We start from the raw sequence: 13,254 nt of genomic DNA, 5'->3' as shown, positions 1-13,254 counted from the left end.
AAGCCACTTTCTGAGAAAGACGATGCAAAGAGACCTCCCTAAGAGGCTCAAAGGGGGGTTACTGCAAAACCGTGAGAACCAAATTAAGGTCCCAGGGATCCAAGGGCCGCCGGTAAGGCGGAATGATGTGAGACGCGCCCTGCATGAAGGTGCGGACCTGAGCGAGCCGAGCGAGACGCCGCTGGAACAGTACTGACAGAGCTGAGACTTGTCCCTTGAGAGAGTTGAAGGACAGTTCTAGCTGCAGACCGGACTGTAGAAAAGACAGAAGGGTCGGCAAGGAGAATGGCCAAGGGGGATGGTCAGTAGAGCGACACCATGACAGGAAAATTTTCCAAGTCCTGTGATAGATCTTAGCGGAGGAAGACTTACGGGCCCGAGTCATAGTGGAGATGACTTCAGGAGGAATACCAGAAGCCGTCAAGAGCCAGGACTCAAGAGCCACACCGTCAATTTGAGTGCCGCAGAATTCAGGTGGAAGAACGGACCTTGTGAGAGTAGGTCTGGACGGTCCGGGAGATGCCACGGCATCTCTACGGACAGATGGAGCAGGTCTGGATACCAAGCTCGCCTGGGCCAGTCCGGTGCAATGAGGATGACTCGACAGCCCTCCATTCTGATCTTGCGCAGAACTCTGGGCAAGAGAGCTAGAGGGGGAAACACGTAGGACAGACGAATCTGGGACCAGTCCTGAACCAGTGCGTCCGCGGCGAATGCCTGAGGGTTGTGGGAGCGAGCCACGTAAACGGGAACCTTGTTGTTGTGACGGGATGCCATTAAGTCCACGTCCGGGGTGCCCCATTTGCGGCAGATTGACTGGAACACTGCCGGGTGCAGGGACCACTCGCCACCGTCCACGGTTTGACGGCTGAGATAATCTGCCTCCCAGTTTTCCACGCCTGGGATGTGGACTGCGGATATGGTGGACTTGGAGTCCTCGGCCCATTGAAGGATGCGTTGTACCTCCAACATTGCTAGGCAGCTGCGTGTCCCGCCTTGGTGATTGATGTAGGCAACCGCTGTCGCGTTGTCTGACTGGACTCGAATGTGCCTGCCCGCCAACAGGTGGTGAAAAGCTAGGAGAGCTAGAAGCACGGCTCTGGTTTCCAGCACATTGATTGGAAGGGCTGACTCGGACGGAGTCCAAGTGCCCTGCGCTCTGTGGTGGAGATATACCGCTCCCCAGCCGGATAGACTGGCATCCGTGGTGAGAATCACCCAGGACGGGGCCAGGAAGGAGCGTCCCTGGGACAGGGAAAGAGGCCGAAGCCACCACTGAAGAGAGCTCCTGGTTTGTGGCGACAGAGCCACTAACCTGTGTAAGGAGGAAGGCCGCTTGTCCCAACAGCGGAGAATGTCCAGCTGCAGGGGACGCAGATGGAACTGGGCAAAGGGAACAGCCTCCATTGACGCCACCATTTGACCCAGCACCTGCATCAGGTGCCTGATGGAATAATGGCGGGGCCTCAGCAGAGTGCACCGCCAGTTGGAGGGACTGCTGTTTGACTAAGGGCAACTTCACAAGTGCCGGCAAAGTCTCGAACTGCATCCCTAGGTACGTGAGACTCTGGGTCGGAGTCAGTGGATTTGGGCAGATTGACCAGCCACCCGAATTGGGCTAGAGTGGCGAGAGTGAGCGAGACACTCCGCTGACAGTCTGCGCTGGATGAAGCCTTGACTAGAAGGTCGTCCAGGTAAGGAATCACTGCCAACCCCTGGAGGTGCAGAACCGCAATCACTGCTGCCTTGACCTTGGTGAATACCCGAGGGGCTGTGGCCAACCCGAAGGGGAGAGCCACAAATTGGAAATGATCTTCTCCGATTGCAAAACGTAGCCAACGCTGGTGTGAAACTGCAATTGGCACATGCAGATAGGCATCTCTGATGTCGATGGACGCCAGGAAATCCCCTTGGGTCATTGAGGCAATGACTGATCTCAGAGACTCCATGCGAAAGTGCCGCACCTGAACATGCTTGTTGAGAAGCTTGAGATCCAGGATGGGCCGGAAGGTACCGTCCTTTTTGGGAACTAGGAAGAGATTTGAGTAGAAACCTCTGAACCGTTCCCGTGCGGGAACCGGTACAATTACTCCATTGGCCTGCAAGGCTGCCACGGCCTGTGAGAAGGCGGCGGCCTTGGAGCAGGGAGGAGTTGAGAGAAAAAAAATCTGTTTGGCGGACTGGAAGAGAATTCTATCCTGTAGCCGTGGGAGATGATATCTCTCACCCACTGATCGGAGACGTGTTGAAACCAAGCGTCGCCAAAGTGGGAGAGCCTGCCACCGACTAAGGACGTTGCTGGAGCGGGCAGATAGTCACGAGGAGGCTGTCTTAGTGGCAGCAGCTCCTGCGGTCTTCTGTGGACGCGCTTTTGGGCGCCAGTTGGATTTCTGGTCCTTGGCTGAGTTAGCGGACGAGGCCGAGGGCTTAGAGGACGACCAGTTGGAGGAACGAAAGGAGCAAAACCTCGACTGATTCCTACCCTGGGCAGGTTTCCTGGCTTTGGTTTGTGGCATGGAAGTACTCTTCCCGCCAGTTGCTTCCTTAATAGTTTCATCCAGCTGTTCTCCGAACAGCCGGGACCTAGCAAAAGGGAGCCCAGCAAGGTACTTCTTAGAAGAAGCATCTGCCTTCCACTCTCGAAGCCACAAGATTCTGCGGATAGCGAGGGAATTAGCCGAAGCCACCGCAGTGCGGTGAGAAGCCTCCAGCATGGCTGACATGGCATAGGATGAAAAGGCCGAAGCTTGGGAAGTTAAGGCATCCATTTCGGGCATAGATTCCCTGGTGAGGGAATGCATCTCCTCTAGAGAAGCAGAGATTGCTTTGAGAGCCCACACTGCTGCAAAAGTCAGAGAAAACGCGGCCCCCACCGCTTCATACACGGATTTGGCCAGAAGGTCAATCTGGCGGTCAGTGGCATCCTTAAGGGAAGTGCCATCAGCCACCGACAACGGTCCGGGCTGCGATCCTAGACACCGGAGGGTCTACCTTTGGGGAGTGAGCCCACTCCTTGACCACCTCAGGTGGAAAGGGAAAACGGACATCAGAACCACGCTTTGGGAAGAGTTTGTCAGGACAGGCCCTGGGTTTGGTCACAGCGGCCTGAAAACTGGAGTGGTTAAAGAACACACTCTTTGCTTTCTTAGGCAAGGTAAACTGGTGCTTTTCTGCCAGAGAGGGTTGCTTCTCTGATACTGGCGGATTGAGGTCCAGTACAGAATTAATGGAAGCAATCAAGTCACTAAGATCTGAGTCACTTTCGGACAGATCAGTGGGGTACATGGAGTTAGCCTCCGAGCCCCCTGTAAAGGCATCCTCCTCATCCTGCGAGTCAGCTCTGGAATCAGAGCCACGGGAGGAGGAGGGAGAGGGAACCCTGCGTCTCTTCTCAGGAGGACGGGGTCTGGGCCCTGATGATGAATCCTCTGTGAGCTCCGGTCCTGAGAGACCCCTAGCAGCAGAGGCACCCTGTGAAGGGGGCTGATGCATATTCAGAGTCCTGGACAGAAGTCCCATGGACTCCGCAAAGGACTGGGAGATAGACCTAGAAAAGGATTCTACCCAAGCCGGGGGTTCAGCTACAGGTGCAGGAGCAGCCTGAGAGACCACTGGGGGTGAGACTCCAGGTTGTGGCACCGCCAAGTTAGAGCAGACATCACAATTTGGATAGGTGCTCGGTTCAGGCAGCAGAAGCTTACATGCAGCGCATACAGTATAAAGCTTTGGGGCCTTGCTCCTCGTGTGAGACATGCTGCTGAAGTGGGGGCTCTGCCAGAGAATGACCCCCAGAGAGTATATACAGAGGTCCACAACCGGAGACCGGTGGTGGCTTACCAGACCGCTGGAGCGGTGTTGTGTGCCCTCCAGATCCCGAAGCCCGGACCCCCAAGCACAGCACCTCAGCAGGGATGCTGCAAACCAGCGCTGCAATGACTGATCGCAGAGAGAACGCTGAAAAAATGGCCGCCGGAGCGAAGAGAGGGGGCGGGACTTGCTTGAGGAGCGGGATCTGGAGGGCCATTGAGACCTACAGGGGAGGGGACACACACTGCAGTGGGGAGTGTTCCTCCCCTGTACAGAACGGCCGCCGGGAGGAGCCGAGCCTGTCCCTCTGCATGAGTGACATGCGAGGGCAGTGAAGCAGAAACTAGGCCTCCGGCGAAGCCGGGGCCTAAATTTGAGCAGCGCGGCCGACGCGCAGGCACCATCGGCGCGGTTCTCAGGCGACAGCTAGAGAACCCGCCGGAAATGTCAGTAAACATAATAAGCACACTCTCCCCCAACAATAAAGTACAGGGACCCAGAAATATAAACGTCTCAGGTACTTAGCTTCTGAGACGCAGGGCCAGGTCCCTGGGGATGAGCGCTCCGTTCCAGCAGGGTCCTGAAGGGCTGCGGATGGAGACCGGTCTCCTGCCAAACATGGAGACCGTGCTGGCTCCCACTTCAAGCCAGAGCCCAGGAGGGATGGTGAAGGAGCACGGCATGTAAGGCTCCAGCCTAAGAATCAACCTTACAACACCGCCGACACAGTGGGGTGAGAAGGGACATGCCGGGGGTCCAGACGTGGACCCCACTCTTCAATCTCGTTCCAAAAGGAAAAAATCATGAGAATGCATGTGTGGATGTATGCCTCCTGAACACAAAGCGATAAACTGGCTGGGTCTGCTCACCAGGGGGTGTATAAGCTCAGGGGGAGGAGCTACACTTTTAAGTGTAGTACTTTGTGTGTCCTCCAGAGGTAGAAGCTAAACACCCATGGTCTGGGTCTCCCATAGGAACGATAAAGAAACAATGGCTTAAATAACCTATATTTATAGGAACGATAAAGAAATTTAGCTTTAAACCTAAAAGTTTCCCCTTCTGCAGCTCGTGGGCTGCATTCTAGCAGGTTCCTGTACTTTTTGTGGCCCCTTTTAAACCAAATTAAAATACTTTATAAACTTGTACCTTTTGCTATGTAAATTTTGTAAATCGTCCATGGGGGCGGGCTCTCTGCTGACCGTTGCTGTTCATCCAGCACATTCATGCCGTCCCCTCACGCTCCATTTCATCCATCAGGATGCCGCCCACGCCAGGATCGCTGGTGACGCGTGTCACAAGCACGAGATTATGGGCGGCGCTGTGATTACATCGCAAGTGCCCGCCCATAATCTCGTGGACGCGCTTTCCCCCACTGCCTCCAGCGTTCTGCGCAAGCGCTCGCCAGCCAAATGACCTGACGTTACCTCCTTCCCATCTTACCCTGCAGCAGGGTAAGATGGGAAAGAGGTGACATCGGGTCATCTGCCAGGGCTTGCGCAGAACGCTGGAGGAAGAGGGGAAAGTGTGGTCAAGAGGTTATGGGCGGCACTTGCTGATGACACTCACAGCGCCGCCCATAACCTCGTGCCTGCGCAAAACGTCACCAGCGGTCACACGTGCACACAGTCCCACTACAGTCGCACAGCGCATGTGCGGGACCACTGGCGGCGTCCTGAGATATGAAATTCAGCATTGGGGGGGGCGGCGTAAATCTGCTGGAGGAACAGCAACGGTCACCAGAGAGCCCGCCCCCATGGACTATTTGCAAAAAATAAAAGTTTATAAAGTATTTAATTTGGTTTAAAAGGGGCCACAAAAAGTACAGGAACCTTGCTAGAATGCAGCTCAGGAGCTGCAGAGGGGGAAACTTTTAGGTTTAAAGCTAAATTTCTGATGACAGGTTCCCTTTAATGGGGCTTAACACCAATATAAACCATGGACTATGGTGGAGCAGATCCCTGAAGAAGCCATCCAAGGTTTTCCAATTTCATACAGCCTCATATTAGATATAATAAAATAATATATATATTAAAAAAAAAAAATAAATAAATAAATTTGGACCCTTTATTATGCTCTCTCTCAACATTACTGTACCCTGTATGGAAATAGGTCCATGTACCCAAGCAATTCTTCCCAAATATGTCCAACATTTCCCATGTGTTTGCATTATTCACTCTTTGCTTATATTCCTGCTGCTAATTTGCCTTCGTTTCTTTCAGCATCTGGCATTGTGAAGGCGATTGTCAGATCAGTGATCGAACCAAGATTGGTAGAAGGCCAAATATGTCTCTATAAAGAAACCAAGTCAATCATAGAATAGTGTTGTTACATGGGACTGCCAGTTAGCAAGCCGTTCGACTGATGTAAAAGAAGCAAATCCATTACAAGCATCACATCATTCATAGAAACCTATATGAAAATTGATATTTATTCACATGATCCTAAAGCCAGGTTTTTTTCCCCCTGTTTTTAATAAAAATTTCAGTTTTGATCCATGACAGTGTGGCACATGATATATAATATCTATCAGCTAAATGACATTTGCATACACGCACCATTCAGCGATGACGCCTGGAAAAGAAGAAAGGTCTCTACAAATATCTCATTTATACAATTCCACTGCGACTTAATGTGAAAAGAACATGTTTTCCAGTTTTAACAATGCTCCATAGCTGTATACAATTACTAACATGTAACATCTTTATTTCAGCATCTTTGCTCTGCCAGTGGGGCAGAGGGGGAAGCAAAAAAAAACAAAAAACACTTTGGTAAGGAGGAGTGAACCGGAACTTTAAAGTTTCGATGTTTGCACCAATCATACACACTTTATTTTTTATAATATATCTCTCTCTCTCTCTCTCTCTATATCCCAGTTTGGCATTCGGGTACAATATGGTTGGCCTAGTGCAAGCTGCAGTCTCTGAATGGTTTGCACTGAGGTTGACAGCATTAATCGAATGTAGTGTGTACGCTGCCCCTCCAAAAACAAAAATCATGAATAATCCAGTTCTTCCCACAGAAATGCTCTGTTTATGGCTGTCTGTATGTGGGTGGAGACCTTAATTGCCGAACAATGACTTCCAATGAGGTTCAGATCAAGTTTAGGTCCTCTGGTCCACTTGTGTACAGCTTCCGATGCAAGAGCATTGGAGGCGATATGCTAATGAGCCTCTGCTGCGAGCGTCAGCCAAGGGTTGTGCGACTGTGATCTGATCTTGTGATCGCATCACAGCTGCGGAAAAGAGGAAGCGTGCATTTTCTCCCCATCTCATCCACTGCCTGTCTCTGCGTACACCGCACTGCACTCGGATGACATCAGAGTGCAGTGCGATGTTTCACATGCACCCACAGACTTGTATGGGGGTGCGTGAGCCGAAACTCGCTGCCAAATGCAGACTGCTGCGATTCATTTATCATGCCGATATTTCATAAGAAATCAATTGCAGATGGACACTGCCCCATAGTTTTGCACTGGAGCGAGTGCAATTCGATGTCTGTGCAAAACACAAGTGGATTCAAGGCCGTAGCTAAAGTCCGGCTGAACCCCAATTTCCCCAGGTCTGCTCATCTCTACTTAGGAATTGACAAAAAAAAACAAACAACCCATACCCTTACTGTTGCACGACATGAGCAGGACAGACAACTTACATTATAAGACACAGGTCATGCTCATATCGTTAACTAAAAAAAAAAAAAAAAAAAAAAAACTATTTAATGATTTCTACAATCCATAATCAAAATGTGCGATAAGGAGGGGGAAAAAAAAAAAAAAAAATATCACAGAAAAGTCTAATATATCTAATCTGCCAGATGGGAAGCCAGGGGCAGTTCAGACTAGGGTAATATCAGTGCATGTGCACAAATATCTGAACATGGACCAGGGTGAATTCACGTGAGCGTCCGTTTTCCTGGATGGCACATAGTACATGCACCCGAGTGTGACGTGCGCCTGCAGCTTCTATTTCGGATTCCCCTGCAGGTTACGGAGGGGATTGTCCCTTGTGCGAGCTCAGCCTTTGGCTAGTGTGCAGTCTAGACTGACCTTACGGTGGTCTGAACTGGACCTTATATTGTACACTGATTTGCTTGCAGCTTCCAATGTATTTTTCCTAGAAAAATTAAACAGCAGACAGTCCTAGAGTCTGATAATATGCCATGTATTTATGATGGGACATAGACATGTACAATATTGCTGTACCAAACAATAAAATAGTGCTATGTTTAATGGTCATATCGCATATAAAATGTCTTTTTTTGATCATCTGTACAGGCTGGAATGCCATAGAATTGGAGACACTGATAATAAAAATAAAAAATTAAAGGCTACCGACATTGACAGGCAAATATTTCATTTATTTGCTGCTGCATCAGAAGCAAAATATCCAAGTGCCTTCCAGCCAGATTTATTCCTGAGCACAGGAATGGTTTATAAAAAAAAAAAAAACAAAAAAAAAAATTTAAAATATAAAAAAAAAATGCTATTTTAAATGCAAAAACAAAAAAACCCTACAAAAAACAAAAAAAAAAGTTCAGCGTGTAAAAAAAAAAACAAAACATCATGCCCAAAATGTCTTGGGTGGGTTAATGATAATCATTAACAAAACAGTTTTGGTAGGAAGAGGGGGGGGGGGGGGGGAAAGAAAAAAAAAAAAAAAGAAAGTACTCCAGATTTTTTTTTCTTTCTTTACAATCTTCACTAAAATGCAACTTAAAACAAAAAAAATTAAAATAAAATATATAAAGTGTCCAGCATTCCCCCATCACTAATGTGCCAGAAGCATGGCCGTGCACCACACATCCCTCTGATTTTAGTTGCTTTGCTCTTAATTTCCATTGACCTGCGGTGGATTGTTATTGCCTTGTACGTCGGCCGTGTTCCCTTTGCTTCTACTCTCACGTTCTTCGTCTTCTTCATCTCGTTCATCATTCCCGCTGTGATTTTTGCAATACAGCCTGAGAAATAAAAGTATATAGTGTCAGATTATAAGATGTAAGGACATCTATAGTAGGATATACAGACACACCTAAATTAAAACCCTCCTCCAAATCGGGTGATTGATGTGTTGGCCAAGTGGTAAGATGATATTACTAGGGAAAGGCTAATTTCACACAGTTTTTTTTCCCATCAGGCACAATCCAGAAAAAAAAAACAAACAAAAAAACGGGTAAAACTGATCCGGCGCCGGATCAGTTTTATCCCCATTGATTTGTATTAGCGCCAGATTGTGCCTGATGGCCTTGCATTGCATCCGGCTTTCGCCGGATCCGTCATAATTGCCTAAAGCGGCGGCCGGAGGGAATGTATCTTGTAACGTTTAAGAAGAAGAACAAGAAGAAGAACAAGAACAAGAACAAGAAGAACAAGAAGAACAAGAACAAGAACAAGAAGAACAAGAACAAGAACAAGAAGAAGAAGAACAAGAAGAAAAACAAGAAGAAGAACAAGAAGAAGAACAAGAAGAAGAAGAAGAAGAAGAAGAAGAACAAGAAGAAGAACAAGAACAAGAACAAGAACAAGAAGAACAAGAACAAGAAGAACAAGAACAAGAACAAGAAGAAGAACAAGAACAAGAAGAACAAGAACAAGAAGAAGAAGAACAAGAAGAAGAACAAGAAGAAGAAGAACAAGAAGAAGAAGAACAAGAAGAAGAAGAACAAGAAGAAGAAGAACAAGAAGAAGAACTAGAAGGAACATCATCAGTTTTTGCATATTCTGCGCCAGATCCGTTGCATCAGGCACACGCCGGATTGTGCCCGATGCCAAAAAAGAGAATTTTGTTTACTTACCGTAAATTCTATTTCTTATAGTTCCGTATTGGGAGACCCAGACATTGGGTGTATAGCTTCTGCCTCCGGAGGACACACAAAGTACTACACTAAAAAGTGTAGCTCCTCCCTCTGAGCTTATACACCCCCTGGAGAACCAGATCTAGCCAGTTTAGTGCAAAAGCTGAAGGAGAATAGCCACCCACAAGTAAAAACAGAGCAAGAACCGGAACAACCGGAGACTCTGTCCACGACAACAGCCGGTGATAACACGCGGAACAAGAAACTGCCAACAGGCAACAGGGAGGGAACTGGGTCTCCCAATACGGAACTATAAGAAAAAGAATTTACGGTAAGTAAACAAAATTCTCTTTTTCTTTATCGTTCCTATGGGAGACCCAGACATTGGGACGTCTCAAAGCAGTCCATGGGTGGGAAATAAACAGAAAAACTAAGAAGTAGGCGGAGCCTAACTTCACAAATGGGCGACAGCCGCCTGAAGGATGCGTCTGCCCAAGCTCGCATCTGCCGAAGCATGAGCATGCACTTGGTAGTGCTTTGAAAAGGTATGCAGGCTAGTCCAAGTGGCAGCCTGACAGACTTGCTGAGCCGTAGCCTGGTGCCTGAAAGCCCAAGAGGCACCGACAGCTCTGGTCAAGTGTGCCTTGATCCCCAGCGGGGGAGGCCCCTGAGAACACTGGTAGGCATCCGAAATGGTCGACCTAATCCAACGGGCTAAGGTCGGCTTAGAAGCAGAGAGGCCCTTACGCCGATCTGTGGTTAGCACAAAAAGAGAGGTGCACCGCCTAAGTGCAGCGGTGCGAGACACATAGATCCGGAGAGCACGCACCAGATCCAGAGTATGCAACGCTTTTTCAAAGCGATGAACAGGAGCCGGACAAAAGGAAGGTAGGGTAATGTCCTGGTTAAGGTGGAAAGGAGAAACCACCTTAGGGAGAAAGTCCGGAGTCGGACGGAGAACCACCTCGTCTTGATGAAAAACCAAAAAAGGTGACTCCGAAGAGAGCGCAGCCAAATCAGAGACTCTCCTGAGGGAAGTTATGGCAACTAGAAAGACGACTTTCTGTGTAAGACGAAACAAAGAAACCTCCCTAAGAGGCTCAAAGGGGGGTTTCTGCAAAACCGTGAGAACCAAATTGAGGTCCCAGGGATCCAAGGGCCGCTGGTAAGGCGGAATGATGTGAGACGCACCTTGCATGAAGGTGTGGACCTGAGCCAGCCGGGCTATATGCCGCTGGAACAGCACTGACAGAGCCGAGACTTGTCCCTTGAGAGAGTTGAGGGACAGTCCCAGCTGCAGACCGAACTGTAGAAAAGACAGAAGGGTCGGCAAGGAAAAAGGCCAAGGAGGATGGCCGGAAGAGAGACACCAGGACAGGAAAATTTTCCAAGTCCTGTGATAGATCTTGGCAGAGGAAGACTTACGGGCCCGAGTCATAGTGGAGATGACTTCAGGAGGGATACCAGAAGCCGTCAAGATCCAGGACTCAAGAGCCACGCCGTCAATCTGAGAGCCGCAGAATTCTGGCGGAAAAACGGACCTTGTGAGAGAAGGTCTGGACGGTCCGGAAGATGCCACGGCACCTCTACGGACAGATGGAGCAGGTCTGGATACCAAGCTCGCCCGGGCCAGTGCGGAGCAATGAGGATGACTCGACGGCCCTCCATTCTGATCTTGCGCAGAACTCTGGGCAAGAGAGCTAGAGGGGGAAACAAGTAGGACAGACGAAACTGGGACCAGTCTTGAACCAGTGCGTCCGCGGCGAAAGCCTGAGGATCGTGGGAGCGAACCACGTAAACCGGAACCTTGTTGTTGTGACGGGATGCCATTAGGTCCACGTCCGGAGTGCCCCACTTGCGGCAGATTGACTGAAACACTGCCGGATGCAGGGACCACTCGCCACTGTCCACGGTTTGACGGCTGAGATAATCTGCCTCCCAGTTTTCCACGCCTGGGATGTGGACTGCGGATATGGTGGACTTGGAGTCCTCCGTCCATTGAAGGATGCGTTGTACCTCCAACATTGCCAGGCGGCTGCATGTCCCGCCTTGGTGATTGATGTAGGCAACCGCTGTCGCGTTGTCTGACTGGACTCGGATGTGCTTGCCCGCCAATACGTGGTGAAAAGCTAGGAGAGCCAGAAGCACAGCTCTGGTTTCCAGCACATTGATCGAGAGGGCTGACTCGGACGGAGTCCAAGTGCCCTGTGCTCGGCGGTGGAGACATACCGCTCCCCAGCCGGATAGACTGGCATCCGTGGTGAGGATCACCCAGGATGGGGCCAGGAAGGAGCGCCCCTGAGACAGAGAGGGGCCGAAGCCACCACTGAAGAGAGCTCCTGGTCTGTGGCGACAGAGCCACTAACCTGTGCAAGGAGGAAGGCCGCTTGTCCCAACAGCGGAGAATGTCCAGCTGCAGTGGACGCAGATGGAACTGGGCAAAGGGAACAGCCTCCATTGACGCCACCATCTGACCCAGCACCTGCATCAGGTGCCTGATGGAATAATGGCGGGGCCTCAGCAGAGAGCGCACCGCCAGTTGGAGGGACTGCTGTTTGATTAAGGGCAACTTCACAAGTGCCGGCAGAGTCTCGAACTGCATCCCTAGGTACGTGAGCCTCTGGGTCGGAGTCAGAGTGGATTTGGGCAGATTGACAAGCCACCCGAATTGGGCTAGAGTGGCGAGAGTGAGCGAGACACTCCGCTGACAGTCTGCGCTGGATGAAGCCTTGACTAGAAGGTCGTCCAGGTAAGGGATCACTGCCAACCCCTGGAGGTGCAGAACCGCAACCACTGCTGCCATGACCTTGGTGAATACCCGAGGGGCCGTGGCTAACCCGAAGGGAAGAGCCACGAATTGGAAATGTTCCTCTCCGATTGCAAAACGTAGCCAACGCTGGTGTGAAACTGCAATTGGCACATGGAGATAGGCATCTCTGATGTCGATGGATGCCAGGAAATCCCCTTGGGTCATTGAGGCAATGACTGATCTCAGAGACTCCATGCGAAAATGCCGCACCTGAACATGCTTGTTGAGAAGCTTGAGATCCAGGATGGGCCGGAAGGAACCGTCCTTTTTGGGGACTAGGAAGAGGTTTGAGTAGAAACCTCTGAACCGTTCCCGGGCGGGAACCGGTACAATTACTCCGTTGGCCTGCAAGGATGCCACGGCCTGAGAGAAGGCGGCGGCCTTGGAGCAGGGGGAAGTTGACAGAAAAAATCTGTCTGGCGGGTTGGAAGAGAATTCTATCCTGTAGCCGTGGGAGATGATATCCCGCACCCACTGATCGGAGAAGTGTTGAAACCACGCGTCGCCAAAGTGGGAGAGCCTGCCACCGACTAAGGACGTTGCTGGCGCGGACAGATAGTCACGAGGAGGCTGCCTTAGTGGCAGCAGCTCCTGCGGTCTTCTGTGGACGCGCTTTTGTGCGCCAGTTGGATTTCTGGTCCTTGGCTGAGTTAGTGGACGAGGCCGAGGGCTTAGAGAGGACAACCAGTTGGAGGAACGAAAGGAACGAAACCTCGACTGATTCCTACCCTGGACAGGTTTCCTGGTTTTGGTTTGTGGCATGGAAGTACTCTTCCCGCCAGTAGCTTCTTTAATGATTTCATCCAGCTGTTAACCGAACAGCCTGGACCCAGCAAAAGGGAGTCCAGCAA

At 50.2% G+C, this 13,254-nt stretch overlaps 1 protein-coding gene across 1 annotated transcript in view; it reads right to left on the bottom strand.

Annotated features, from left to right (window-relative positions):
• Positions 1-6,246: 6,246 nt before the first annotated feature.
• The window catches only part of PHF6 (PHD finger protein 6), a 91,174-nt gene continuing 84,166 nt past the window's right edge, over positions 6,247-13,254 (bottom strand). Inside the window, exon 10 of the mRNA XM_075322663.1 lies at positions 6,247-8,760. Coding sequence (XP_075178778.1) covers positions 8,631-8,760 — 130 coding nt within the window. The 3' untranslated portion in view covers positions 6,247-8,630. The remainder of the gene's footprint in view (positions 8,761-13,254) is intronic.

The sequence above is a fragment of the Anomaloglossus baeobatrachus genome, chromosome 9, assembly GCF_048569485.1.
Source record: "Anomaloglossus baeobatrachus isolate aAnoBae1 chromosome 9, aAnoBae1.hap1, whole genome shotgun sequence".
NCBI lineage: Eukaryota > Metazoa > Chordata > Amphibia > Anura > Aromobatidae > Anomaloglossus > Anomaloglossus baeobatrachus.
The sequence above is the reverse complement of the archived record's forward strand: the minus strand, read 5'-3'. Positions and strand labels throughout refer to the sequence as shown.